Below are 27728 nucleotides of genomic sequence, written 5' to 3' on the forward strand. Positions count from 1 at the left end.
TGTCAGCAAAAACCTACAAAATCGAAAAACTCTTTGAAAAGAAGATATTCTGAAAATGATACACTTTCCACATCATTCGTCCAATCACACGATCAACAAATATGGACCAAGTGGCCACCTATTTTTGCCAGTGATGAGGCTTTTGGACATGCGTTAAATGAGCATTCTTTATAAGTTTGCAAAATCCTTGTATCCCCGTGATCATATTAGAGATTGAAGATGACGCTCCTTCACTTTAATCCTTTTTTGCTTTTATTGTTCATATACTTCTCGTATTTCGCGTTTTTCGTAGAAAACGTTTCCCATTATTGTCATTTCAGTGTTGTAGTTTGTTGTACTCCATCAAGTCCACTGTCCAGCAATGCAAGTTAATTTTATGCCTGGCTACCAACAGACAGTAATTTAGGTTATTTGACTTCGAAGAACCGGTAATTGCCGTTCTTCTAACGTCATAATGTATTTTGTAGTAATCCTTTAGAATCTCAAATCTCACGGCACAGCCACGTTGTCAATGTCTATGAAATCGCCTTGCAAGATCTAATTTCTATCCACAATTACTTTAGTTCAAGATGTTCTTCAATGCTTGATGATCATCGCCTTTCATTCCCTGTTAAACCTTTTGAGAATACAGTTCTAGTTGCATTGAGATTTGTTCTTGGCATTTTTTCTTTACTTTAAGATTTCTCGAAGATTAGCCCACCACTTGACAAAGATAGTTATAAAAAACTGAGTCCACATGTTCTATTTCGCGGATAATAATGTGTTTAGAAAATCATTTTCAGAATATTCTCTAACACGAACTTTAATTCTTAGGTTCCATGTTGTGATATTTAAAACGCGACACTGTCACTAAATTTCATAATATTTTCAAACAGGTACCAAATAATGATGATTCATTCATAGAGACTTTGAGAGAAAATTCAATGAAGTACATACAAATGGTTGATTATACTTACTGAAAAAATTGCAATTTTTCAACAGTCGACTTTCAACATACTGCGCATGCCATGATGTATGAGATGATATATCAGTACCAGACACCTTATCTACTGTATGATACTTGACTAGAGTGCATGTAAATGTTAGAGCAGCATTATTATAGTTTCATTCGTCTATTATATTAATGAAGTATTCTAAATCTCTTAAGAATATGCCTAAATATGTACATGAAGTGATCTCAGCAATTCAAATGTCACTGAATAATATACTTTCACATAGCATTCCTTCTCAGAAGAATCCATGCAGTTCTTTTTGCTCTTGTTATCCTTCGCTTCCTTCCATAATGACAGTTGATATGATGGTAGATTGTACAGGAGCCAACTTCAGGCAGATGAGACAGGTTTGCAAGTTCTGACTGGGCACATGTACATGTATTGATGAAAGTTCGTGTGAGTGTTTTTAGAGCAGCCGTGTTTTTATGCTTACAGAATATTATGTTCAGACTGAAGTGCGATAAACGTCGTCTTTTAAAACCTTATCTGATGAATTGTTAGTTAAAATTAACAACATTTTGAAAGTTATATATGATGGTTTTGGTTATATAACATTTGTGCATGCATTTATATCGGTTGTATTTTATTCCTAATTTTTATTTATGTAGTTATAAGTGAAATGATGATATATATGTTATCAGCGAATGTTTTAAAATATTTATTGTAGTTTTAAGTATTTCCTTTCGCAATACAAGAACATGGATATTTCGATTGACAACCCATGTCAGTAAATTAATTGGTGTTGGGCGCTTTATATAACTCATATTTCTGTTCAAGTTCTTTTTTTGCGTCTTCGAAAGTAACGCTCTTCCAATCTTCAGGGATGTCTGGTTCTTCGACATTGTAGTATTCTGCTAATTCTTTGGAGAAGTACACCATGAACCACTTAAAATACTTTAATGCTTCATATTGACGTAATTCATCAGGAGCAATTACCCAGGATTTATAATAATCATTCACTGACTGATAATCTTTGAATGGAATAAATTCCGATGTATCACGGTTTTTGAACTTGGCTTTTCTTGCCACATCCGTTGTGCAGATTTCGGTGACTAGTTTACGTGAGGAAGTATAGAAATAACCACGTATTCCCCCCGGACGATGAACGCGCGTAGCGTGTGTGTTGTTTTCTTCCATGCCTTCATGATTTTTAGGATCTATGTCACACAAAACTCCGCAAAAAGGACAAACACATTGACAACCAATCGTTTCGTTTATCAAGATATCACTCGGCGATGGATTCAATAATTTAATATCTTCACGATTTAACCCGTCGTTAATCAGGGTGTTTGCCAAATCATTCACCTTGTTTATAACGTCTTTCTTGTACACTTCGATATCTTCCAGATCATTAATTTCAACTAATGCAAACGTTTCATTCTTTATAACGAGTGTTTTACACTGTTCCACAAAACGTTGAATCCAAGAGGTTAGTTTCTTGTTTTCACTCTCTGTTTCTTTGTTGGCAGTTGAAATAGCTTGGAGAACTTCGCTTTCTATCTCCCTGATTTTTCCTTTGAAAACAGATCTTTTTTCAGGCTTGGAATTGTCCTCCATTTTTTTCGAATCGTTGAGACAAAATTTTTCAGCCAAAACTTTCAGCCTCATACTTAGAAAGTCAACTGGATCCGCAAGATAATGTTTGTACGATTCAAATTTTTTTCCCTCTCCAAGTTCAATGAGAGCTTTTGCATGAAATTGACCTTTGCGTTTGTATGCGCTTTCATCTGACATTAATTTGCTTGCAATTGCCCCACCCAAGGTGCTGTTCAACGCTGATTTAAATGGAGTTTTAAGGGCTTTAACGAACGATGCAGCAGCTAATTTTTCTTTTTCCGTCTCCTTGCAAGCATTTTCAAAATATTTTTCAAACTCTGGTCGCACATTTTTTTCCAGCTCAGCTCTAATATCCTGTTGTTGAATAAAGCGTTCTTCCATTTCATCAAAAATTTCATACGACTCAGAAAAAACATGCAGCAAGATATCACATTTCAATGATTCTTGTGGTTTGCTGGATTCAAAACCAGATTTGTTTGTTTCTTCGTCAATGGTGGTGATCACTATGTGATACATTTGTGTCAGGTTATTGGGTGTGCATCTTGCCCCTGACCCCAATGCTTTCTTCGCAAATTTTAGTGCCTTTGATTTTGCAATATATTTAATTCTTCTGTCTTCTGGATGCCATGGCTTTCTTTTCTTTCCTAGAAGGTAACCCCACGCTGATTCGAGAATACTCGTTGATGCATCACTATCATCAATTATTACGATGTTGTAATTTTGTTTTTCTAATTTCTTTCTCATTTTCGCATTCAGGGTGGGATTTGTGTTGCAAAGAACATTCACCATTTCATTATTAACGTCATTTTTCTTTTCTTTATGTTTGGGAACGCCTACAATCCATTCTTCCCACTCTTGTTCGAATTTCGCTTTTAATTTTTCCTCATCGTCAATAACAGCAGCAGTTGACGTTATGAAGCTCCTGGCTTTTTCTAGGAACTCCTTTTTATGAGTTTGTTTTCTTTCCTCTACATTTTGTAAGTTCTGCAAAAAGTTGAAAGTTGATTCGCAATTTCGTCGAACCTGTCGCACTTGAATTTCTTTTTGTTCTGTTATTCTATTCATAATGTTTTCCCTCCATTGTTCAAGAATTGCCTTGTCCTGGTCGGTTTGAAAAAAATCATTCATCGCTTCCTTCATCTTATCTCCAAATTTCTCCGCTTCTTGAAGAATTTCTATTTCCTTTCTTTCCCATTCCTTGACAAGCTCCTCTTGTGTTGAACATCTTTTTAAAGCCACTTCAATTTCCGTTTGAAGTTCGCCCATTTTTATCACCATCAACTTCACTGATTCATTGAAATATTTGCGGTCCAGTGACCTAAAAGCCCTGACCTCTATCACGTTACGGAAGCTAAATATAAAATTTTCTCTTAACATGGATTCCCAGAGCTTGCAGACCCTATCTTGAAACTGGGAAAAAGAAATTTTTAAACATTTTTCTGAATACATCAAGTTGATGATGGTTTCTTTTACTCTTTGAACCGCTCTTCCATAGTCCGGGTTCACTGGAGCCATTGGTGGACTTCTTTGTAGAAGACTTGGTATATAAAACACGTCTTCATGTTCATCAAATGAAATTATGTCGTCAATTTTTTTATACTTTGCTCCACAATTTTCTTCCGTTGCAGCAAGCTCTGTCATTTTGTCGAGATCGTTCTTTAGTTCAGAACGTCTGCTGGACAATATGTTTTTTGCGTCAGTGGCTGCAACATTTTGGTGGACAATTTTGCAAGACATCTTTCTTTCTTCAACGAGATTCATCTTCAAGAACGCATGGACGGCTATTTCTAAAAATCCCTTTATTTCATGGTAGCTTTCACCCATAATATTTACAATGGTCACATCAGCAACACCAATTGCGAAAGTCGCCATTTGGTTGTCATGTATTCGTATCTCAGGATCTGCGGATCCTTCAAGACCTTCCGTATTAATGATCAAAACATAATCAAATCCAGAATCAGACTTGAGTGAATCACTGACAGGAAGAAGATTAGCAAAAGCTCCACGCTTACACCTTACTGCTCTGACTGGAAATTCAAGACCGAACATCCTGTTCAAAAGTGTTGACTTTCCCGAGATTTGAATTCCCATAATTGAAATCACAAACGTTTTGGCTTTGTTCGTTTTTTCGTCTAGTTTAGTAAACACAGCTTTAAACCACTCCAGTGGAATATAAAAGGAATCACCATACAGTATCTCAAGAGGTTGCCCTGAAAGCAACATGTCTGCTGCAGCACCTGCGTAATCGTATTTGCTTTCTTCAATTTGGTAAAGCTGAGCAAGTTCTCTGATGATGTGTTCTAAACCAAACGAGTATTTTGAGATTGTATCTTCCAAATCTTTCAAATGTTTCTCTTCAGGCGATTCTTTATCGGACTTAGGACTCATTTCTTCTTTCTTCCGAAGTTCCCTCTTTGCTATTTCATAGTCTTCTCGCAATTTAGTCGTGATCTGCAGAGACGTTTTATCCAAATAATGTTTTAAATTATTCACGGTGTAATTTCGCTCAATTTCATTCATCGTTGCAAGACTATTAAGACTATTAAGAATTCCTTCGTCCAATGTTTTGAGGGTTTCCTTTTGAGCTATCTTCTCTCTTTCGATATTTTTATCAATTTTATCCACATCTTCATTTACGTTCTCACTTTTTTCGGATTTGCTGCTCAAAAATTTGGGACAGTATCTTTCACGTATCAACTTAGCCAATACTGGGATGTGCTTTTGCAATTTTAGAAGGTCTTTGACTTTTTCTATTTCCAGTTTTAACCAACTGCCAAATTTCATTTCAAACTCTAGACGTAATTCATGCGAATCATCGTCACTCATTTGGTGGGCATTAATGCCAGCACGAATACAATCTTTTCCACTTGTGTTGTCAGGGTCGTTATCATCTTGTTTTGCACGTATCTGGTCCAAGTTGGAAACTTCTTGTGCAAGAGTTTTGTCAAGGTCCTGGTTTCTTCGAGATGCCAGCATCACAAGAGGTGATGATTCCTTTCTATTTACATTTACCTGAATTTTTTGACGTATACTCAGGAGAAATCGATGATAATTTTGCTTTTTTGCACTCGTTATCGAGGACAACTCATTTTTTCTACTTTTGAGATCGTTAAAATACTTCATTGCATTTGTTTGTCGTATCTTTTCGTTGAAGATAAGTGTGACTTTTCCATTAAAATTGGTAATGGAAAATATCGCTTCTTCCAAAAATTTAATCGGAATGGTTTCGCCTGTTTTTTCTCCATATTCAGAAGGTAATAAGATAAATATTATGGATGAGATTGCTGAGAGTAGGTCAAGTTGCTTTTTAAAATATCTCGCGTCTCCCCGAAGATTCGCAAAACAAATTTCATTTTGTAAAGTTTGTTTCTCACTTCCACTAGGAAGAAACCAGCTGACTTCAACCAATCCATCGACAACTTTTCTTTTAACGTGACCACCTCTCATCTTTTTGTTAAAAAAGAAGTTATGGGTGCTCTCTCCGTCACTCATGATTTCGTTAATCAACGATGATTTCGACATTGTAGGTTTGCCAATACGGATGAAAGAAACCACTGGAAATGGATGTTCTGTCGCGAACACTAGTTTTGTGTCTGTCCCATCCTTCCAGCATTTAGTGATGCTTTCTAACGCTGAGAGCAGAATTGTGACATTTTCAGAAGGTGCTGTGGGGTCTGGCAGGAGAAATGGAACACTGAGTTGACACGCAGATAATTTATTGACAATATAACGTCGCAAAGTGTCATCCGATCCATGAAATATGCCAAGCATCGCATCCATCGGATTGACAGATTCATCGTCCCAATTATCGGAATCGTCACTGCATTCGGAAGAGTCTTCGGTTTCATAAAGATTAGAAGGTAATGGTTTCAATTCAAATTCTCGTACGTGGTAATTAGCTATCATCAGCATTTTAAAAATGTAATCAGGTATTTTATCTTCGGACGTCAATTTTTCAGGTCTTAGTATATCGCTACGGACTGTTCGTGCTTTCTGTAAAGTAAACTTTGAAACAGGTTTTACAATAAGATCATGAAAAAATTTCGTTTCCGCTATTTTTTGTCTTCGGGTTTTTTTAAATTCGTCTGTACTTATTTCATCCACCCTTCCTCTTAGAATGACTTCCCAGAGATTGCAAATCTTCTCTCGAAACTGACTGATGGAATATTTATACATTTCTTTTGAACACATCAAAGTTACGACGTTTTCTTTAATTCGTTGAACAGCTCTTCCGTATTCTGGACGTCTTTGAGCCATTGGTGAGTTACCTTGGTAAAGGCTTGGGATGTAAAACACATCTTCGTTTGCATCGAATGATACAACTTCATTGAAATATTGAAATTGTTCTACACAGTTTTCTTGAGTGGCAGCTAGCTTAGTCATTCTATCCAGATCTTGGTTTAGGTTACGTCGGACATCGTCAATTTTTTCTCGTTCCTCGGCCGCTTCGAAATTTTGATGAACAATTTTGCAAGATTTCTTTTCTGTGAGAAGTTTCATTCTTAAGAAAGCATGTACAGTTTTATCTAAAAATTGTGTGATTTCGTCACGACTTATACCGAAGATATTCACTATGGTTAAATCGGCAGCTCCGATAACAAACATTCCCAACTCATTCTCGTGATTCCTTGATCCCCTAAAACCTTCGCTGTCGAGGATCAAAACATATTCAAGACTTGAATTGCACTTTGTGGAATCACTGACAGGAAGAAGACTGGCAAAAACACCGCGAGTACATCTACCAGCACTGACTGGAAATTCCAAACCAAACATTGTGTTTAACATTGTTGATTTACCTGAACTTTTAATTCCTAAAACAGAAATAACAAAAATTTTGGCGTTCTTTGTTTTACTCTCTAGTTCACGATATACTCCGTTGAACCACTCCAGTGGAATGTAAAAGGAATCACCATCGAGTATCTCAAGAGGTTGTCCTGAAAGCAACATGTCTGCTGCAGCACCTGCATAGTCGTATTTACATTCTTCAATCTCGTAAAGCTGAGCAAGTTCTCTGATGATGTGTTCTAAACCAAACGAATGTGTTGTGATTGATTCTTCCAACTGCTGTAAATGTTTCCACACTTGCGCTTGTTTGTCTCGATTTTTGAGCAAAGCTAGACGATATTCTTGATGTAATTCTGGCATGACCTGTAGGGACATCTTGTTTAATTCATGCTTCATTTTATTCAAAGTGCAATTTCGTTCCGTTGTATTCATTTCTGCAATGGAATTTAGAAAATGAACAATTCGTTCATCCAGGTGCGCAAACGATTGTTTTTGAGCCGTCTTTACTTCTTCAATGGCTTTGTAGATTTTGTCAATATCTCGTCCTATATGGTCGGTTCTACCATCGTGATTTGAAAAATATTTTTCGCGTTCCAGATCAGCTAACGCTGGGACATGCATTTGCAATTTTAGACGAATTTTAGCTTCTTTGATCCCCATTCCTAGCCATGAATCTACGGTCTTCCTCAAAGTAAAATGCGATTCATTTCCATCAAGGTGGAAGCCAAATTTCTTTGCACAGGATTCAAGCTCAGTAAGTGGCGTTGGTTTTACTTCATGTATCTTCTTCTGAATATTTATTCGCATTTTTTGAATGAAATAGTCTTCATCAAATTTCTTGGTGTTCGTTAACAGAGACATTTTTCCACGGTGGTTGATTTTCATATCGTCAAAATACTTTTCTACTGAGTCCAAACATCTTATTTCATTGAATAGAAGAATGATATTTGCTGGAGAGTATGTTGCCTCTTTCAAAATTTCTGTTATGGTTTGGTCTTGATAATTAGAAGGTAGCAAAATACATAAGACGGACGAGATCTTCAAAATAAGACGAAACTGCTTTTTAAAAACTCTCGCGTCTCCTCGAAGATTTACAAAACAAATGTCTGTTTCTAATGTTTGTTTCTCGCGCCCTCCTGGAAGATACCAGCTCAATTCAACACAACCGTCAACGATTTTTCTGTAAACATCAGGATCTTTGACATCGTTGTGGAAAAAAAAGTCGTGATGCTCGTTTCCGTCGCTCATGATTTTGTTAATCAAGGATGACTTTGACATGGTAATATCGCCAATTCGAATGAAAGAAACCACTGGAAATGGATGTTCCGTGGCGAACACTTCTTGTGTTCTTTTCTTGTCATTCGAGGCATCACTGCGACAAAACTTTGTGATGTTCTCCAAGGCCCTGAGCAAAATTGTGACTTTCTCTGTAGGCGCCTCAGGATGGGGCAAGAGAAACGGAACACTAAGTTGACATTCATCCAACTTTAAAGCTAAATGTTGTCGTAAACATTCATCGGAGAGGTGAAAAAGCAATAACAGTGCATCCATTGGGTTCACACGTTCTTGTTCATCATCGCTGTCATCAGAACCATAAGCATCTTTAGTTTTAATTTTACTTGATTTTAAAGGTTTAACTTTAAATTCTCGTGCACGATAATCACCTATCATTAATTTGTTTAAAATATATTTCGGTATTTGATCGGTGCATGTTAATTCTTTGTCGGTTAGTGTGTGATTATCAATTGTTCGTGCTTCCCTTAAAGTATATTTGGGGAGACACTGTACACTCGAATCGTCATCCGAAGAGTACAGACTTTCTGAGCTGCTGCTGTCTTTATTCTCATCCATTTCAGTCTCCATTGACACCTTGGCTAGACGTTTCTACCAGTTAACGAGACTCTACACAATTAAAACTTATATATTTATATACATATATATTGGAACAATCATGTATAGGAATTAAGAATCGGTCATGCACACAGCATATAGCTACTGTGCTATTTGGCAATTTCCTTTGGCTCGGTAACTGCATGCATGATTAGTATTGTTGATTTTTCACTTTCTGGCCCTGATCATTCCTTTTAGCTTTTTCACCCTTAATTATTCTGCGTAAAATTAAGACGCTATTACGTAAAGGTAGGTACAACAAATATATTGAATAATTTACCATTAAACAATACCATTCTTCTGTGAATTTTGCAATAGTCGATCTGTCTTTCAACCCTAAAGTATTTGGAAGAATCTTAGGGTTCCATTGGCGATGATTTCACTAATTCCTGCTATAGACTATATATAGTCCATTACTCGGCCATTTTATCTCTCTCTATATATTTAGCATGATGTAAAGTGCACATATATTCCGCGCAGCAACACATTGCATTCGGGGGGAACAACTTTTGGAATGTTAATGATATGCGATATTAGCGCGTTGTAAAAAAGCAATATTATGCTGAGAGGAATGCTTCATGAATTTATTTGTTGAATGAGGACACGACATGGCGACGCTATTTGCCGTCGCTACTTTCTCGCTTGTCCTACAATTACAAATATATAAAGTTTTAAATAACGGTTTATTTACAAGCTTCGCTTTATATTTTCTTCAAAATATAATATAAAATAAGCATATTCATCACAGCCTGTCGAGCGACATGGCTCTTCTACAAGCCAGGCTTTTCTACCTAGGTTAAGGCTGGTCATGTGATTCTTTTGTTACGCTTCTCCCGTGTGGGGATGGGTGGGACACAAGTAGGATAAATCACATTAGTTAAAACAGCGTGTTTCTAAGGCCTGAATATCGAGTGCTGTTGTACTGCAAAGCGAAATAACCTGTGTCGTTATTGTTATTTGACCTCTAAATTCGCTCATCAACGCCCAAATTAAGAAGGTAGCACAGGCCTTCGAGTGTCTGTATTGAATATCAACAGAACTTGTGACGATACTAAAACTGATTCTATCGACGATGATACAGTCTTCACACATACTTTGAATCTAAATTCGGTTTATTGTTCTTTGGAGTTTTCTGCTGCGCCATACTAGCTGTATTTATTTAATTTATTGAGTGAACCGTTATTTTTAGTTGCAGCATAGGAAGCCCAGACTTTGACTTGCGCGTGTGATACTCGCGCGCGTGTCGCGCTTACGTTGTTTACTTCGTCTATATACTATGGTTGCGGCAGTACAAAGCCACCTGGACTGTCACAAGTGCTAAAAATATGAACTAAGCGCTAATTAAAAATCTCCCATATTTTGAAAGATTTTGCGCTCTCACATGACCAGCCTTAACCAGGGTCTTCGCCGCAGCGTGGGCCGTGGAGCGGAGGTAGAAGAGCCTGGCTTGCGAGGTAGCGAGTATTAAAACGACGCATACGTCATGTAAAGATTATATAACAAACGTAAACAAACATTGTTATGCGCAGAATATATGCGCAGAACGGACTTAACATCATCTTTAAAGTTATAATATAAAAAAAAATTATATAAGCAGATATAATCTGAAAAATATTTAGCACCAATACTGCAGGGTTGATATTTAGGCCTTATTTACTGGTATCTGGATTCGTTTGTATCCACCGACTTTTTGTTGTGCGTATACGCTATCGTAAACTTTTGAAAACGGAGCAAATATTGGAAACTTGTAAACGCAACGAATCCGGATATGTGAAGATGCCTGTAGCCGTTATTTATTATTAAGATTTCAGTATTGATCGCATTAAAAGCTGCAATACAAAACGTTGAAGATAAAGATCAATTTATACTTAACTTTGATTCAATAGCAAGTTTTTATAACTAAATGCATGCAAGCTCTATAATGCAAGCAATGTTTAACACGGTATATAATATTGCATAGGCGTTGATAGCAACTGATATTTACCTACTTTTTTAATCTGGCCCAATTTACACCTGAAAGTTCATCGTCTATGGCGAATAAAGAAACTCGTAGAAACCTCAGCGAATTTTATACAGGGTTATAACAGCATATGAGGAGCGCAATCTTGGTCGAAAATGTAATGTTGCCGTGTGTTTATTTCAAATTGAATGATAATTTGAAATATTTTCAACAAAAGATATAAACGATCCATGACTTTGCTCATTGTTAATAGTGAAAGCTGCTTTACTTTGCCAACGGGGTATCGGTTTCCAGCAAGGAAAGGAATTAAATAAAGTTTTAATACGTTTGGGGAATAAAATTCGAAGTTATATAAACTCTAGGCATTCTTAAAATCATCAAAATATTGATATATAAAGCTCATATAAAAAATATATAATATATATCAAGGAAAGCAACATTATATTAGATAATTTGATGAAGGTATTGTTGCGTAACGACAGGGCATTCAATCGCCTGGCACGAGGTTGAATCTAAACAGTTGTGTGACGTATGTGCAGTGACCTCTAAGTAGACTGGAAGATAACTCCAGTGTGATTGGATGAAGCCTAATTGAATTCGATTCGCAGAGCTTTACCGTCCCGATGAAAACGTCGCTCTTAAGGCACTTTTAAGGAACGGTGGATCCAAATTCAATAAAAACACGTCCGAAAGCCGTACAAAAGGGCACCGTACTAAACCATTTATCGTTCCCATTCCCCTCGAGTTCTCGAGTTCATTAATGTGGTGCAATCTCGTTCCCTGAGCCTGCGATTTCTGAAACTCTGGCTCTGGAATAATCGATATTAGAAGTGATTCTGATTGGTCGTTCACGCCGTATAGAATGTTTTAATACAATTCATAAATTAGCCAGAAACCCGGTGGTTGCAATAAAGCGGTTATTCACTGTGTTCCTCTTTTTCACTAGGGGATTAAATTGGTTGCCGCGAAGTGACACGAAAAACCAATTTCTGCCCTGTTGTTGGTTAAATGAATACAAGTCATTAAAAATTTCGCTATCCAGTGTATAATATTAAGTCAGGACTCACGAAAATACGATATATATTATATATATTCGTATATCACAAGATAATACATAACATTAACAGTGCAAATGGAGTATATATTGTATATTTAGAATTATAACGTCTTGAACTGGTTACATTATTATACTTATTATTTCTTAAACTAGACAACAACCATGCTATAGAAACGATTAAGGTCATTTTTGGGAAAAGTAGAAATATCAGAATGGTTTCGCGATATGTTGAAAATATATATGTTTTTTCTAGCCTGCATGTAGGCATGTACTGTATTTTCTTTCAATCGAACTTTGCCTTTAAGATTTTCTTGCAACAAAATTGCAGAGTAAAACGTTGAAAAGTTTTTGGGTTATTTTTTTCAATCAAAGTCATTGAATTTGCTATCAAATGGCTCTATGATCTTGTCAGCAAAAACCTACAAAATCAAAAAACTCTTTGAAAAGAAGATATTCTGAAAATGATACACTTTCCACATCATTCATCCAATCACACGATCAACAAATGTGGACCAAGTGGCCACCTATTTTTGCCAGTGATGAGGCTTTTGGACATGCGTTAAAAGCATCTTTATAGTTTGCAAATTCTTGTATCCCGTGATCATATTAAAGATTGAAGATGACGCTCTTCACTTTAATCCTTTTTGCTTTTATTGTTCAAACTTCTCGTATTTCGCGTTTTTCGTAGAAAACGTTTCCCATTATTATCATTTCAGTGTTGTAGTTTGTTGTACTCGATCAAGTCCACTGTCCAGCAATGCAAGTTAATTTTATGCCGGGATCCCAACAGACAGTAATTTAGGTTATTTGACTTCGAAGAACCGGTAATTGCCGTTCTTCTAACGTCATAATGTATTTTGTAGTAATCCTTGGGAATCTCAAATCTCACGGCACAACCACGTTGTCAATGTCTATGAAATCGCCTTGCAAGATCTAATTTCTATCCACAATTACTTTAGTTCAAGGTGTTCTTCAATGCTTGATGATCATCGCCTTTCATCCCCTGTTAAACCTTTTGAGAATACAGTTCTAGTTGAATTGAGATTTGTTCTTGGCATTTTTTCTTTACTTTAAGATTTCTCGAAGATTGGTCCACCACTTGACAAAGATAGTTAAAACTAAATCCACATGTTCTATTTCGCGGATAATAATGTGTTTAGAAAATCATTTTCAAAATATTCTCTAACACGAACTTTAATTCTTAGGTTCCATGTTGTAATATTTAAAACGCGACACTGTCACTAAATTTCATAATATTTTTAAACAGGTACCGAATAATGATGATTCATAAGACTTGAGAGAAAATTCCAATGATGTACAACACAATGGTTGATTATAACCTACTGAAAAAATTGCAATTTCTCAACAGATTTTCAACATACCACGTGCCATGATGCATGAGATGATATCAGTACCAGACACCATATCTACTGTATGATACTTGGCTAGAGTGCATGTAAATGTTAGAGCAGCATTATTATAGTTTCATTCGTCTATTCTATAATGAAGTATTCTAAATCTCTTAAGAATATGCCTAAATACGGAAGTGATCTCAGCAATTCAAATGTCACTGAATAATATACTTTAACTTAGCATTCCTTCTCAGAAGAATCCGTGCAGTTCTTTTTGCTCTTGTTATCCTTCGCTTCCTTCCATAATGACAGTTGATATGATGGTAGATTGTACAGGAGCCAACTTCAGACAGATGATCGAGACAGGTTTGCAAGTTCTGACCAAGCACATGTACATGTATTGATAAAAGTTCACGTGAGTGTTTTTACTTTTTTAGATTTTTATAGCAGCTGTGTTTTTATTATGTTCAGACTGAAGTGCGATAAACGTCGTCTTTTAAGACCTTATCTGATGATTGTTAGTTAGAATTAACAACATTTTCAAAGTTATATATGATGGTTTTGGTTATATAACATTTGTGCATGTAGTTATATCGGTTGTATTTTATTCCTAATTTTTATTTATGTATAGCTATAGGTGAAATGATGATATATATGTTATCAGCGAACGTTTTAAAATATTTATTGTAGCTTTAAATATTTCCTTTTGATAATATAAGAACATGGATATTTCGATTGACAACCCATGTCAGTAAATTTGGTTTGTGTTGTGCGCTTTATAAATTGTATTTCTGTTCAAGTTCTTCTTTTGCGTCTTCGAAAGTAACGCTCTTCCATTTTTTAGGGATGTCTGGTTCTTCGGCATTGTAGTATTCTGCTAATTCTTTCGAGAAGTGCACCATGAACCACTTGAAATACTTCAATGCTTCATATTCAAGTAATTTATTGGGTTCAATTGCCCAGGATTTATAATAATCATTCACTGACTGATAATCTTTGAATGGAATAAATTCCGATATATCACGGTTTTTGAACTTGCCTTTTCCTGCCACATTCGTTGTGCAGATTTCGGTGACTAGTTTACGTGAGGAAGTATAGAAATAACCACGTATTCCCCCCGGACGATGAACGCGCGTAGCGTGTGTGTTGTTTTCTTCCATGCCTTCATGATTTTTAGGATCTGTGTCACACAAAACTCCGCAAAAAGGACAAACACATTGACAACCTATCGTTTCGTTTATCAAGATATCACTCGGCGATGGATTCAATAATTTAATATCTTCACGATTTAACCCGTTATTAATCAGGGTGTTCACAAAATCATTCACCTTGTTAATAACGTCTCCCTTGTACACTTTGATATCTTCCAGATCATTAATTTCAACTAATGCAAACGTTTCATTCTTTATAACGAGTGTTTTACACTGATCCACAAAGCGTTGAATCCAAGAGGTTAGTTTCTTGTTTTCACTCTCTGTTTCTTTGTTGGCAGTTGAAATAGCTTGGAGAACTTCGCTTTCTATTTCCCTGATTTTTTCTTTGAAAACAGATCTTTCTTCAGGCTTGGAATTGTCCTCCATCTTCTTCGAATCGTTGAGACAATAGTCTTCGGCCAAAACTTTCAGCCTCGTACTTAGAAAGTCAACTGGATCCGCAAGATAATGTTTGTATGATTCAAATTTTTTTCCCTCACCAAGTTCAATGAGAGCTTTTGCATGAAATTGACCTTTGCGTTTGTATGTGATTTCATCTGACATTTTGCTTGCAACTGCCCCACCCAAGGTGCTGTTCAACGCTAATTTAAACGGAGTTTTAAGGGCTTCAACGAACGATGTAGCAGCTAATTTTTCTTTTTCCGTCTCCTTGCAAGCATTTTCAAAATATTTTGCAAACTCTGGTCGCAGGTTTCTTTCCAGCTCAGCTCTAATATCTCGTCGTTGAATAAAGCGTTCTTCCATTTCATTAAAAATCTCATACGACGCAGAAAAAGCATGAAGCAAGATATCACATTTCAACGATTCTTGTGATTTGCTGGATTTAAAAATAGACTTCTTTGTTTCTTCGTCAATGGTGGTGACCACTATGTGGGACATTTGTGTCAGGTTGTTGCGTGTGCATCTTGCCCCTGATCTCAATGCTTTCTTCGCAAATTTTACTGCCTTTGATTTTGCAGTATATTTGATTCTTCTGTCTTCTGGATGCCATGGCTTTTTTTTCTTTCCTAGAACGTAACCCCAGGCTGATTCAAGAATACCCGTTGATGCATCACTATCATTAATTGTTACGATGTTGTAATTTTGTTTTTCTAATTTCTTTCTCATTTTCGCATTCAGGGCAGGATTTGTGTTGCAAAGAACATTCACCATTTCGTTATTGACGTCATTTTTCTTTTCTTTATGTTTGGGAACGCCTGCAATCCATTGTTCCCACTCTTGTTCGAATTTCGCGTTTAATTCTTTCTCATCGTCAATAACAGCAGCAGTTGACGTTATGAAGTTCCTGGCTTTTTCTAGGAACTCCTTTTCATAAGTTTGTTTTATTTTCTCAACATTTTGTAAGTTCTGCAAAAAGTTGAAAGTTGATTCGCAATTTCGTCGAACCTGTCGCACTTGAATTTCTTTTTGTTCTGTAATTCTATTCATAATGTTTTCCCTCCATTGTTCAAGAATTGCCTTGTCCTGGTCGGTTTTAAAAAATTCATTCATCGCTTCCTTCATCTTATTCCCAAGTTTGTCTGCTTCTTCAGGAATTTCTATTTCCTTTCTTTCCCATTCCTCGATAAGCTCCTCTTGTGTTGAACATCTTTTTAAAGCCACTTCAATTTCCGTTTGAAGTTCGCCCATTTTTATCACCATCAACTTCACTAATTCATTGAAATATTTGCGGTCCAGTGACGTAAAAGCTCTGACCTCTATCACGTTACGAAAGCTAAATATAAAATTTTCTCTTAACATGGATTCCCAGAGCTTGCAGACTCTATCCTGAAACTGGGAAAAAGAAATTTTTAAACATTTTTCTGAACACATCAAGTTGATGATGGTTTCTTTCACTCTTTGAACCGCTCTTCCATAGTCCGGGTTCACTGGAGCCATTGGTCGACTTCCTTTTAAAAGGCCTGGTATATAAAACACATCTTCATGTTCATCAAATGAAATTATGTCGCCAATTTTTTTATACTTTGGTCCACAATTTTCTTCCGTAGCAGCAAGCTCTGTCATTTTGTCGAGATCTTTCTTTAGTTCAGAACGTTTGCTGGACAATATGTTTTCCGCGTTAGCGGCTTCAACATTTTGGTGAACAATTTTGCACGACCTCTTTCTATCTTCAACAAGATTCATCTTCAAGAACGCATGTACGGCTATTTCTAAAAATCCCTTTATTTCATGGTGGCTTTCACCCATAATATTTACAATGGCCACATCAGCAACACCAATCGCGAAAGTCGCCATTCGGTTGTCATGTATTCGTATCTCAGGATCTGCAGACCCTTCAAGACCCTCAGTATCAATGATCAAAACGTAATCAAATCCCGAATTGGACTTGAGTGAATCACTGACAGGAAGAAGATTAGCAAAAGCTCCACGCGTACACCTTCCAGCACTGACTGGAAATTCAAGACCGAACATCGTGTTTAACATTGTTGACTTTCCTGAGCTTTGAATCCCCAATGTAGAAATTACAAACGTTTTGGCTTTGTTCGTTTTATCGTCTAGTTTATTATACACAGCTTTAAACCATCGAAGTGGAATATACGAGGAATCGCCATCGAGTATCTCAAGAGGTTGTCCTGAAAGCAACATGTCTGCTGCAGCACCTGCATAGTCGTATTTGCTTTCACCAATCTCGTAAAGCTGAGCAAGTTCTCTGATGATGTGTTCTAAACCAAACGAATATTTCGAGATTGCTTCGTCCAACTCTTTCAAATGTTTCTCTTCAGGCGATTGTTGATCGGACTCAGGACTCGTTTCTTCTTTCTTCCGAAGTTCTTTCTTTGCTATTTCATAGTCTTCTCGCAAATTGGTCATGATCTGCAGAGACATCTTATCCAAACAATGTTTCAAACTATTCACGGTGTAATTTCGCTCAATTTCATACATCGTTGCAATACAGTTAAGACTATTAAGAATTCTTTCGTCCATATTTTTGAGGGTTTCCTTTTGAGCTATCTTCTCACTTTTAATATTTTTATCAATTTTATCCACATTTTCATGAACGTTCTCACTTTTTTCGGTTTTGCTGCTCAAAAATTTGGGACAGTATCTTTCACGTATCAACTTAGCCAATACTGGGATGTGCTTTTGCAATTTTAGAAGGTCTTTGATATTTTCTATTTCCAGTTTTAACCAACTGCTAAATTTCATTTCAAACTCTAGACGTAATTCATGCGAATCATCGTCACTCATTTGGTGGGCATTAATGCCAGCACGAATATAATCTTTTCCACATGTGTCTTTAGTGTCGGTATCATCAACGGGAATATCATCTTTTTTACTTGTGTCTTTAGTGTTGGTATCATCTTTTCCACTTGTGTCTTTAGTGTCGGCATCATCAACGGGAATATCATCTTTTCCATTTGTGTCTTTAGTGTCAGCATCATCAACGGGAATATCATCTTTTCCACTTGTGTCTTTAGTGTCAGTATCATCTTTTCCACTTGTGTCTTTAGTGTCAGTATCATCTTTTCCACTTGTGTCTTTAGTGTCAGTATCATCAATGGGAGTATCATCTTTTCCACTTGTGTCTTTAGTGTCGGTATCATCAATGGGAATATCATCTTTTCCACTTGTGTCTTTAGTGTCAGTATCATCTTTTCCACTTGTGTCTTTAGTATCAGTATCATCTTTTCCACTTGTGTCTTTAGTGTCAGCATCATCTTTTCCACTTGTGTCTTTAGTGTCAGTATCATCTTTTCCACTTGTGTCTTTAGTGTCAGCATCATCTTTTCCACTTGTGTCTTTAGTGTCAGCATCATCTTTTCCACTTGTGTCTTTAGTGTCGGTATCATCAACGGGAATATCATTTTTTCCACTTGTGTCTTTAGTGTCAGTATCATCTTTTCCACTTGTGTCTTTAGTGTCAGCATCATCTTTTCCACTTGTGTTCTTTAGTGTCAGCATCATCTTTTCCACTTGTGTCTTTAGTGTCAGCATCATCTTTTCCACTTGTGTCTTTAGTGTCAGCATCATCTTTTCCACTTGTGTCTTTAGTGTCGGCATCATCAACGGGAATATCATCTTTTCCACTTGTGTCTTTAGTGTCGGTATCATCTTTTCCACTTGTGTCTTTAGTGTCAGCATCATCAACGGGAATATCATCTTTTTCACTTGTGTCTTTAGTGTCAGTATCATCTCTTCCACTTGTGTCTTTAGTGTCAGTATCATCAACGGGAATATCATCTTTTCCACTTGTGTCTTTAGTGTCAGCATCAACGGGAATATCGTCTTTTCCACTTGTGTCTTTAGTGTCGGCATCATCAACGGGAATATCATCTTTTCCACTTGTGTCTTTAGTGTCGGTATCATCAACGGGAATATCATCTTTTCCACTTGTGTCTTTAGTGTCGGCATCATCAACGGGAATATCATCTTTTCCACTTGTGTCTTTAGTGTCGGTATCATCTTTTCCACTTGTTTCTTTAGTGTCAGCATCATTTTTTTCACTTGTGTCTTTAGTGTCAGCATCATCTTTTCCACTTGTGTCTTTAGTGTCAGCATCATCTTTTCCACTTGTGTCTTTAGTGTCAGCATCATCTTTTCCACTTGTGTCTTTAGTGTCAGCATCATCTTTTCCACTTGTGTCTTTAGTGTCAGCATCATCTTTTCCACTTGTGTCTTTAGTGCCAGCATCATCTTTTCCACTTGTGTCTTTAGTGCCAGCATCATCTTTTCCACTTGTGTCTTTAGTGTCGGCATCATCAACGGGAATATCATCTTTTCCACTTGTGTCTTTAGTGTCGGTATCATCTTTTCCACTTGTGTCTTTAGTGTCAGCATCATCAACGGGAATATCATTTTTTTCACTTGTGTCTTTAGTGTCAGTATCATCTCTTCCACTTGTGTCTTTAGTGTCAGTATCATCAACGGGAATATCATCTTTTCCACTTGTGTCTTTAGTGTCAGCATCATCAACGGGAATATCGTCTTTTCCACTTGTGTCTTTAGTGTCGGCATCATCAACGGGAATATCATCTTTTCCACTTGTGTCTTTAGTGTCGGTATCATCAACGGGAATATCATCTTTTCCACTTGTGTCTTTAGTGTCGGCATCATCAACGGGAATATCATCTTTTCCACTTGTGTCTTTAGTGTCGGTATCATCTTTTCCACTTGTTTCTTTAGTGTCAGCATCATTTTTTTCACTTGTGTCTTTAGTGTCAGTATCATCTTTTCCACTTGTGTCTTTAGTGTCAGTATCATCTTTTCCACTTGTGTCTTTAGTGTCGGTATCATCAACGGGAATATCGTCTTTTCCACTTGTGTCTTTAGTGTCGGCATCATTAACGGGAATATCGTCTTTTCCACTTGTGTCTTTAGTGTCGGTATCATCAACGGGAATATCATCTTTTCCACTTGTGTCTTTAGTGTCGGCATCATCAACGGGAATATCGTCTTTTCACTTGTGTTTTAGTGTCAGCATCATCTTTTCCACTTGTGTCTTTAGTGTCAGCATCATCTTTTCCACTTGTGTCTTTAGTGTCAGTATCATCTTTTCCACTTGTGTCTTTAGTGTCGTATCATCAACGGGAATATCATCTTTTCCACTTGTGTCTTTAGTGTCGGTATCATCAACGGGAATATCGTCTTTTCCACTTGTGTCTTTAGTGTCAGTATCATCTTTTCCACTTTGTGTCTTTAGTGTCGCATCATCTTTTCCACTTGTGGTCTTTAGTGTCAGCATCATCTTTTCCACTTGTGTCTTTAGTGTCAGTATCATCTTTTCCACTTGTGTCTTTAGTGTCAGTATCATCAACGGGAATATCATCTTTTCCACTTGTGTCTTTAGTGTCGGTATCATCAACAGGAATATCGTCTTTTCCACTTGTGTCTTTAGTGTCGGTATCATCAACGGGAATATCATCTTTTCCACTTGTGTCTTTAGTGTCGGCATCATCAACGGGAATATCATCTTTTCCACTTGTGTCTTTAGTGTCGGTATCATCTTTTCCACTTGTTTCTTTAGTGTCAGCATCATTTTTTTCACTTGTGTCTTTAGTGTCAGCATCATCTTTTCCACTTGTGTCTTTAGTGTCAGCATCATCTTTTCCACTTGTGTCTTTAGTGTCAGCATCATCTTTTCCACTTGTGTCTTTAGTGTCAGCATCATCTTTTCCACTTGTGTCTTTAGTGTCAGCATCATCTTTTCCACTTGTGTCTTTAGTGCCAGCATCATTTTCCACTTGTGTCTTTAGTGCCAGCATCATCTTTTCCACTTGTGTCTTTAGTGTCGGCATCATCAACGGGAATATCATCTTTTCCACTTGTGTCTTTAGTGTCGGTATCATCTTTTCCACTTGTGTCTTTAGTGTCAGCATCATCAACGGGAATATCATTTTTTTCACTTGTGTCTTTAGTGTCAGTATCATCTCTTCCACTTGTGTCTTTAGTGTCAGTATCATCAACGGGAATATCATCTTTTCCACTTGTGTCTTTAGTGTCAGCATCAACGGGAATATCGTCTTTTCCACTTGTGTCTTTAGTGTCGGCATCATCAACGGGAATATCATCTTTTCCACTTGTGTCTTTAGTGTCGGTATCATCAACGGGAATATCATCTTTTCCACTTGTGTCTTTAGTGTCGGCATCATCAACGGGAATATCATCTTTTCCACTTGTGTCTTTAGTGTCGGTATCATCTTTTCCACTTGTTTCTTTAGTGTCAGCATCATTTTTTTCACTTGTGTCTTTAGTGTCAGTATCATCTTTTCCACTTGTGTCTTTAGTGTCAGTATCATCTTTTCCACTTGTGTCTTTAGTGTCGGTATCATCAACGGGAATATCGTCTTTTCCACTTGTGTCTTTAGTGTCGGCATCATTAACGGGAATATCGTCTTTTCCACTTGTGTCTTTAGTGTCGGTATCATCAACGGGAATATCATCTTTTCCACTTGTGTCTTTAGTGTCGGCATCATCAACGGGAATATCGTCTTTTCCACTTGTGTCTTTAGTGTCAGCATCATCTTTTCCACTTGTGTCTTTAGTGTCAGCATCATCTTTTCCACTTGTGTCTTTAGTGTCAGTATCATCTTTTCCACTTGTGTCTTTAGTGTCAGTATCATCAACGGGAATATCATCTTTTCCACTTGTGTCTTTAGTGTCGGTATCATCAACGGGAATATCGTCTTTTCCACTTGTGTCTTTAGTGTCAGTATCATCTTTTCCACTTGTGTCTTTAGTGTCAGCATCATCTTTTCCACTTGTGTCTTTAGTGTCAGCATCATCTTTTCCACTTGTGTCTTTAGTGTCAGTATCATCTTTTCCACTTGTGTCTTTAGTGTCAGTATCATCAACGGGAATATCATCTTTTCCACTTGTGTCTTTAGTGTCGGTATCATCAACAGGAATATCGTCTTTTCCACTTGTGTCTTTAGTGTCAGTATCATCTTTTCCACTTGTGTCTTTAGTGTCGGTATCATCAACGGGAATATCGTCTTTTCCACTTGTGTCTTTAGTGTTGGTATCATCAACGGGAATATCATCTTTTCCACTCGTGTCTTTAGTTTCAGTATCATCTTTTCCACTTGTGTTGTCAAGGGAAATATAATCTTTTCCACGTGTGTTTTCAGGGTCGGTATCATCTTGTTTTGCACGTACCTGGTCCAAGTTTGAAACTGCTTGTGCGAGAGTTTCATCAAGATCATGGTTTTTTCGAGATGCCAGCTTCACAAGAGGTGATGATTCCTTAAGCTTTCTATTTACATTTACCTGAATTTTTTCACGTATACTCAGGAGAAACCGATGATAATTTTGCTTTTTTGCACTTGTTATCGAGGACAACTCTGTTTTTCTACTTTTGAGATCGTTAAAATACTCCAATGCATTTGTTTGTCGTATCTTTTCGTTGAAAATAAGTATGGCTTTTCCATTAAAATTGGTAATGGAAAATATCGTTTCTTCCAAAAATTTAATCGGAATGGTTTCGCCTGTTTTTTCTCCATATTCAGAAGGTAATAAGATAAATATTATGGATGAGATTGCTGAGAGTAGGTCAAGTTGCTTTTTAAAATATCTCGCGTCTCCCCGAAGATTCGCAAAACAAATTTCATTTTGTAATATCTGTGTCTCTCTTCCACTAGGAAGAAACCAGCTGACTTCAACCAATCCATCGACAACTTTTCTTTTAACGTGACCACCATTCATCTTTTTGTTAAAAAAGAAGTTATGGGTGCTCTCTCCGTCACTCATGATTTCGTTAATCAACGATGATTTCGACATGGTAGGTTTGCCAATACGGATGAAAGAAACCACTGGAAATGGATGTTCTGTCGCAAACACTAGTTTTGTGTCTGTCCCATCCTTCCAACATTTTGTGATGCTTTCTAACGCTGAGAGCAGAATTTTGACATTTTCGGAAGGTGCATCCGGGTGTGGCAGGAGAAATGGAACACTGAGTTGGCACGCAGATAATTTATTGACAATATAACGTCGCAAAGTGTCATCTGATCGATGAAGTATGCCAAGCATCGCATCCATCGGATTGACTCCTAGATCGTCTTCATCTTCACTTTTGTCCGAATCTTCATCATTACCTTTGGTCGAATCATTCTTTAATTGAAATTCACGTACGTGATAATCAACTGACATTAACATTTTAAATATATAATTAGGTATTTTATCTTGGGACGTTAACTCTTCACTGATTGGTCTATTGTTATCGACTTTTCGTGCATCGTTTAAAGTGTACATTTTGTGTGTATTTGTTGTCTTAATTGTTGCAGTTGCTGCCGATGATCTTGAAGGCTGCTTTTGTTGTATCGGTTCACCATTTGACACTGAAGATGAACGATTCGTGAGATCACGAGCAAAGTTCACGGCTTCTATTAGGTTTATGGATAAAAAAGATAGGTGAGCTCTGTGTGTTTTAAAGAAATGCATGCTAATGTTTTTCTTTCACATGGATAATTTACAGGCACTGATTTATATCCTAAATCCTATGCGTTTATTAAAAAATTAAGGAATGTGATCTGTGTGATTCAGTCGTAAAAAAGTGTAATTCGCATTGCCAAATCTACCCAGTGTGTTAAGGAGGCCCTGCTCGTGGCTTAAACGAACAAATACTCCTTACCCCCCATCTTCACAAATGTCTCACTAAACCAAGGTCAGCGAGACCAGCCCAGGGCCCGCGACAGATTTCGAAAGGCGAGAGCAAACTTTAATTACTGACGTTCTGACACCTTCTGAGCATTCCGGGCCCCGGCAATTTTGCCTCTCTGCTACCCCAAGCCTAGGCCTAGCACTATAGACTCAAATATACATCATACAAAATACATTTCATACCATTTCTCGAATCTTCGGTTGTTTTCTCGTTAGGCTTTTGAATGTCTTCGATCGATTTCTCGAAATTGACTGAATTTAAATTTGAATCCGGTTCATCAACTTTTTCTTCCATCGCAGCCCTTGCTTCGACTTTTGCTAATGATTTTCAGTTTTATCTCTGTCAGAACGTCAGAAAATTAAGCAAGATGAAGTCAGATCTGTAAAAGTTTTTCAGAATTTTTGTTATTAAAAACGTTGTAGCCAAAATATTAAGTAATTACCAGAGCGAACGCTGTTTTCTGCCCATGCAGCCAACGCAAATTATGTAACTGTGTGAGTGATTGTTTGTATTACCTAAGAAAGACGCACATGCATCGCGTGGCTTTTTTGACGAGTGAAAATTTGTGGGATTGATCCAAAAATGTATCGTAATAAAAATATTTCGCAAAAAAGTTCAACTTCAATTAAATCTGTTGTATATGCATGAGTTGTATTTGCATGGTTTCCCATGAAGTTAGGAATTCAGAGCACGCCTAATATAATTGTATTCCAATAGGTAATTTCATTTATATTTCTGCGTACACTTCCCTGACTATATGCTAAAAGGTATTGTGCAATTTGCTCGCTGAACTCTGTTTTCTGACCAGGCGATGCAAGTTATGTTGCTGTCCTAGTGTGACTATGTTTTTTAAGGTAGCCTAGCTACACCGGCTACCCTAAGTAAAAGATGTAGCCGGAACGGTTTTGAAATGGGCTGTTCTGTGTTTCTCCAGCTTTCAACATGCGACCTAAAGTTCGGTATATTGTTCATATAAAATTATTAAGAACATTTACGACACAAAATTTGCATAGCTGGGCTGGCCACGCCGCTGTGAACGACGCGATCATAACGCCTAGTAGGCGTCTTATTGGTCGCGTCGCGTAGCGACAGCGACCTATAGTTTCAGCTTTTTTTACTATTGATCGCGTCGCGTAGCGACAGCGATCTATAGTTTCGGCTTTTTGATCGCGTCGCGTAGCGACAGCGATCTATAGTTTCGGCTTGGGTTTTTTTTATTATTTTTTTCCTCTCGGGTCGACCCCTAGCGTCGCTAGCTGCGGGCCATATCACCCTAATCGGGAACCTGCGCACAGGTAAGTTGCTAGTTATATCACGTGTTGTATTCACTTTGGGCATATTTCGTTTCACCTTCGAACTTCGAAGCAGTAAAGTAGAATCAATAAAGGGATCAAAATGCTAGCAAGTGCTATCTTTATCTTTACACTCATTACACATACAACTAACTGCACACGCCGAGCAGAGTAAGCCTGCACTAAAGGATTTCAAGCAGTTTCGAAATGTGCTGTTGTCTGTTTCTCCTGCTTTCAACATGCGACTATAGTTCGGTGTATTGTTCATTTTTATTATTAAGAACATTTAGGACACAAAATTTGCATAGCTGGGCTGCCTACGCCGCTGTGAACGACGCGATCATATAACGCCTAGTAGGCCATATCACCCTAATCGGGAACCTGCCCACAGGTAAGTTGCTAGTTATATCACGTGTTGTATTCACTTTGGGCATATTTCGTTTCACCTTCGAAGCAGTAAAGTAGAATCAATAAAGCGATAAAAATGCTAGCAAACGCTTTCCTCATCTTTACGTTCATTACACATAAATACAACTGCACACGCCGAGCACAGTAAGCCTATATGGGCTACCCTAAGTAAAAGATGTAGAGCGATTTTGAAATGGGCTGTTGTGTGTTTCTCCTGCTTTCAACATGCGACTATAGTTCGGTATATTGTTCATATTTATTATTAAGAACATTTACGGTCTTGTTTGATTATTATGCTCACTCTGCATACACTAGCACACACTGATCATGGTAAACCTACACTAAAACGGGTTTACAGACAACGATCACATGAATCATGAAAGCCTTGTATGCTATGAAAGTCTTGTATGCTATGAAAGCCTTGTATGCCATTCTATGCCATTCTTCAATCAAACCGCACCTTCCTTTCAAGGGTAAAAACGGCCAGACCGATCCTATTGAATTTCAGTACAAACAGATTCCTAGAGTACATGATTCCAAACTCAGCCTTATTCACGTATATCGTTAGCTACATCTGCCTAGCACCAATAATGCAGTTTTACCCCTATATTCTGTACGAAGTGCTCTATTTACTAGAAACCCTAAGAAAGAAACATTTTTCTAAAGGAATAAATATTGACAGGAAATATTGCATGCAACGATTGGCGCGACGCAGTTACCGCGAGAATTGGCGTCTTGTTATTATTTTCCTCTCGGGTCGACCCCCAGCGTCGCTAACTGCAGGCCATATCACCCTCATCGTGGACCTGCGCACAGATACGTTGCTAGGCTACGGTTAAACAAGACTCTATCATTGGCTCTATTATTACATCACGTGTTGTATTCACTTTGGGCATATTTCGTTTCACCTTCCCTTCGAAGCAGTAAAGTAGAATCAAAAAAGCGATCAAAATGCTAGCAAGTGCTATCTTTATTTTTACGCTCATTACACATACATACAACTGCACACGCCGAGCACAGTAAGCCTACACCGGCTACCCTAAGTAAAAGATATAGAGCGGTTTTGAAATGGGCTGTTCTGTGTTTCTCCTGCTTTCAACATGCGACCTATAGTTCGGTATATTGTTCATTTTTATTATTAAGAACATTTACGACGCCTAGTAGACGTCTTGTTTATTTTAAATCGATAATATATGCAGATATTGCAACTATAGAATTAATTTATTAAACGAAAAGTCGAGATCAATATATACATGTAAATTTAATAAACGACAAAAAGCTAGACGATAGATTTTTGCCACCTGACAGCTACGCCATCAGCTAAAGTATCGATTATGAGTTTAACTGGAACAGCAAAGAACTACCTTATTCTCACCTTTCAAAAGAATTTTCCTTTCCGTAAAGACTGTAAAGTTCACATTTATTGGCAATAATTTGTGCTGCCTTTATTGTCATGTGAAATTAAAAATTGTTTTTGTAATCAATAGCGTGTCGGTTTCCAGCAGAGCAAGAATTTATATTTATGTTTAGAATGAGCTTCTATAGATGTGAATCTCGATTTTATTTCAACACTAGGCTATGATGAAGTTGGGCGTCTGGTAACGATGCACCGTGAACCGACCATTTCAGGGATGGCAATGACTCGACACAGCATGGTAACGTCGATATTCGATTTAGTTTACGCCATGAATATTAACCTTTGTCATCCCCGAATAATTGTTGCAATTCACCATACTTAAAGTGGTTCAGCTCGTCGACAAAAGTCTGAAGAATATTTCACGAGAACCATGCATCAAGAAAATAAGTCGTTTTATCATTTATGCAAGCACTGCGCTGTGAATTAGTGGGTTTCTTAAAAAAATGTTTTCGTAGAAATAACGCGCAAACCATAAAAATTAAAAACATTTTAAATATTTAATTTGTATGCGAAGACAGAAACAAATTCACTTACATTTACATGTTTTCTTGTTGAACAAAATCAGACGAACGACTGCTGAATATAAGCTTAAGGTGCGATCAAAACTTGACGCCAAGGAGCGAAGCAGAATTCACAATATCCGACTTAGAGCGTTAGATCTGTTGTCTGTCCAAGCGACATTTATTTGACTGTCGCAGCGTGAGTGT

General features: G+C 37.3%; 1 protein-coding gene across 21 annotated transcripts; it reads right to left on the reverse strand.

Moving 5' to 3' along the window:
* On the reverse strand, positions 1–27728 carry LOC114538181 (interferon-induced very large GTPase 1-like). Of its 21 annotated transcripts, none has more exons than XM_028559325.1 (8): positions 27556–27728; positions 24087–24243; positions 22031–23626; positions 21095–21592; positions 20494–20751; positions 19476–20057; positions 19068–19211; positions 13542–18466 (listed from the first exon to the last, which is right to left on the reverse strand). In XM_028559325.1, the coding sequence occupies exons 2-8, from the start codon at positions 24196–24198 to the stop codon at positions 14370–14372; spliced, it is 7287 nt and encodes a 2428-aa protein (XP_028415126.1). In that variant the 5' UTR covers positions 24199–24243; positions 27556–27728; the 3' UTR covers positions 13542–14369. The 21 variants fall into 21 exon arrangements, with proteins under 21 accessions (XP_028415124.1, XP_028415126.1, XP_028415122.1 ...); XM_028559321.1 differs by having other exon boundaries at positions 13543–18466; positions 21095–22063; positions 22274–23626; XM_028559318.1 differs by having other exon boundaries at positions 13543–18466; positions 21095–22063; positions 22193–23626.

Source organism: Dendronephthya gigantea, unplaced genomic scaffold (genome assembly GCF_004324835.1).
Source record: "Dendronephthya gigantea isolate DGI-Jeju-01 unplaced genomic scaffold, DenGig_1.0 000176F, whole genome shotgun sequence".
Taxonomy (NCBI): Eukaryota; Metazoa; Cnidaria; class Anthozoa; order Malacalcyonacea; family Nephtheidae; genus Dendronephthya; species Dendronephthya gigantea.

Coding starts and splice junctions, on each gene's coding strand:
- LOC114538181 (XM_028559305.1), bottom strand. CDS start 24,198: ATGGAAGAAAAAGTTGATGAACCGGATTCAAATTTAAATTCAGTCAAT. Junction 23,627..24,086: donor AACCGAAGATTCGAGAAATG/GTATGAAATGTA, acceptor TAAACCTAATAG/AAGCCGTGAACTTTGCTCGT. Junction 20,058..20,493: donor TAAAGACACAAGTGGAAAAG/ATGATGCTGACA, acceptor CAAGTGGAAAAG/ACGATATTCCCGTTGATGAT.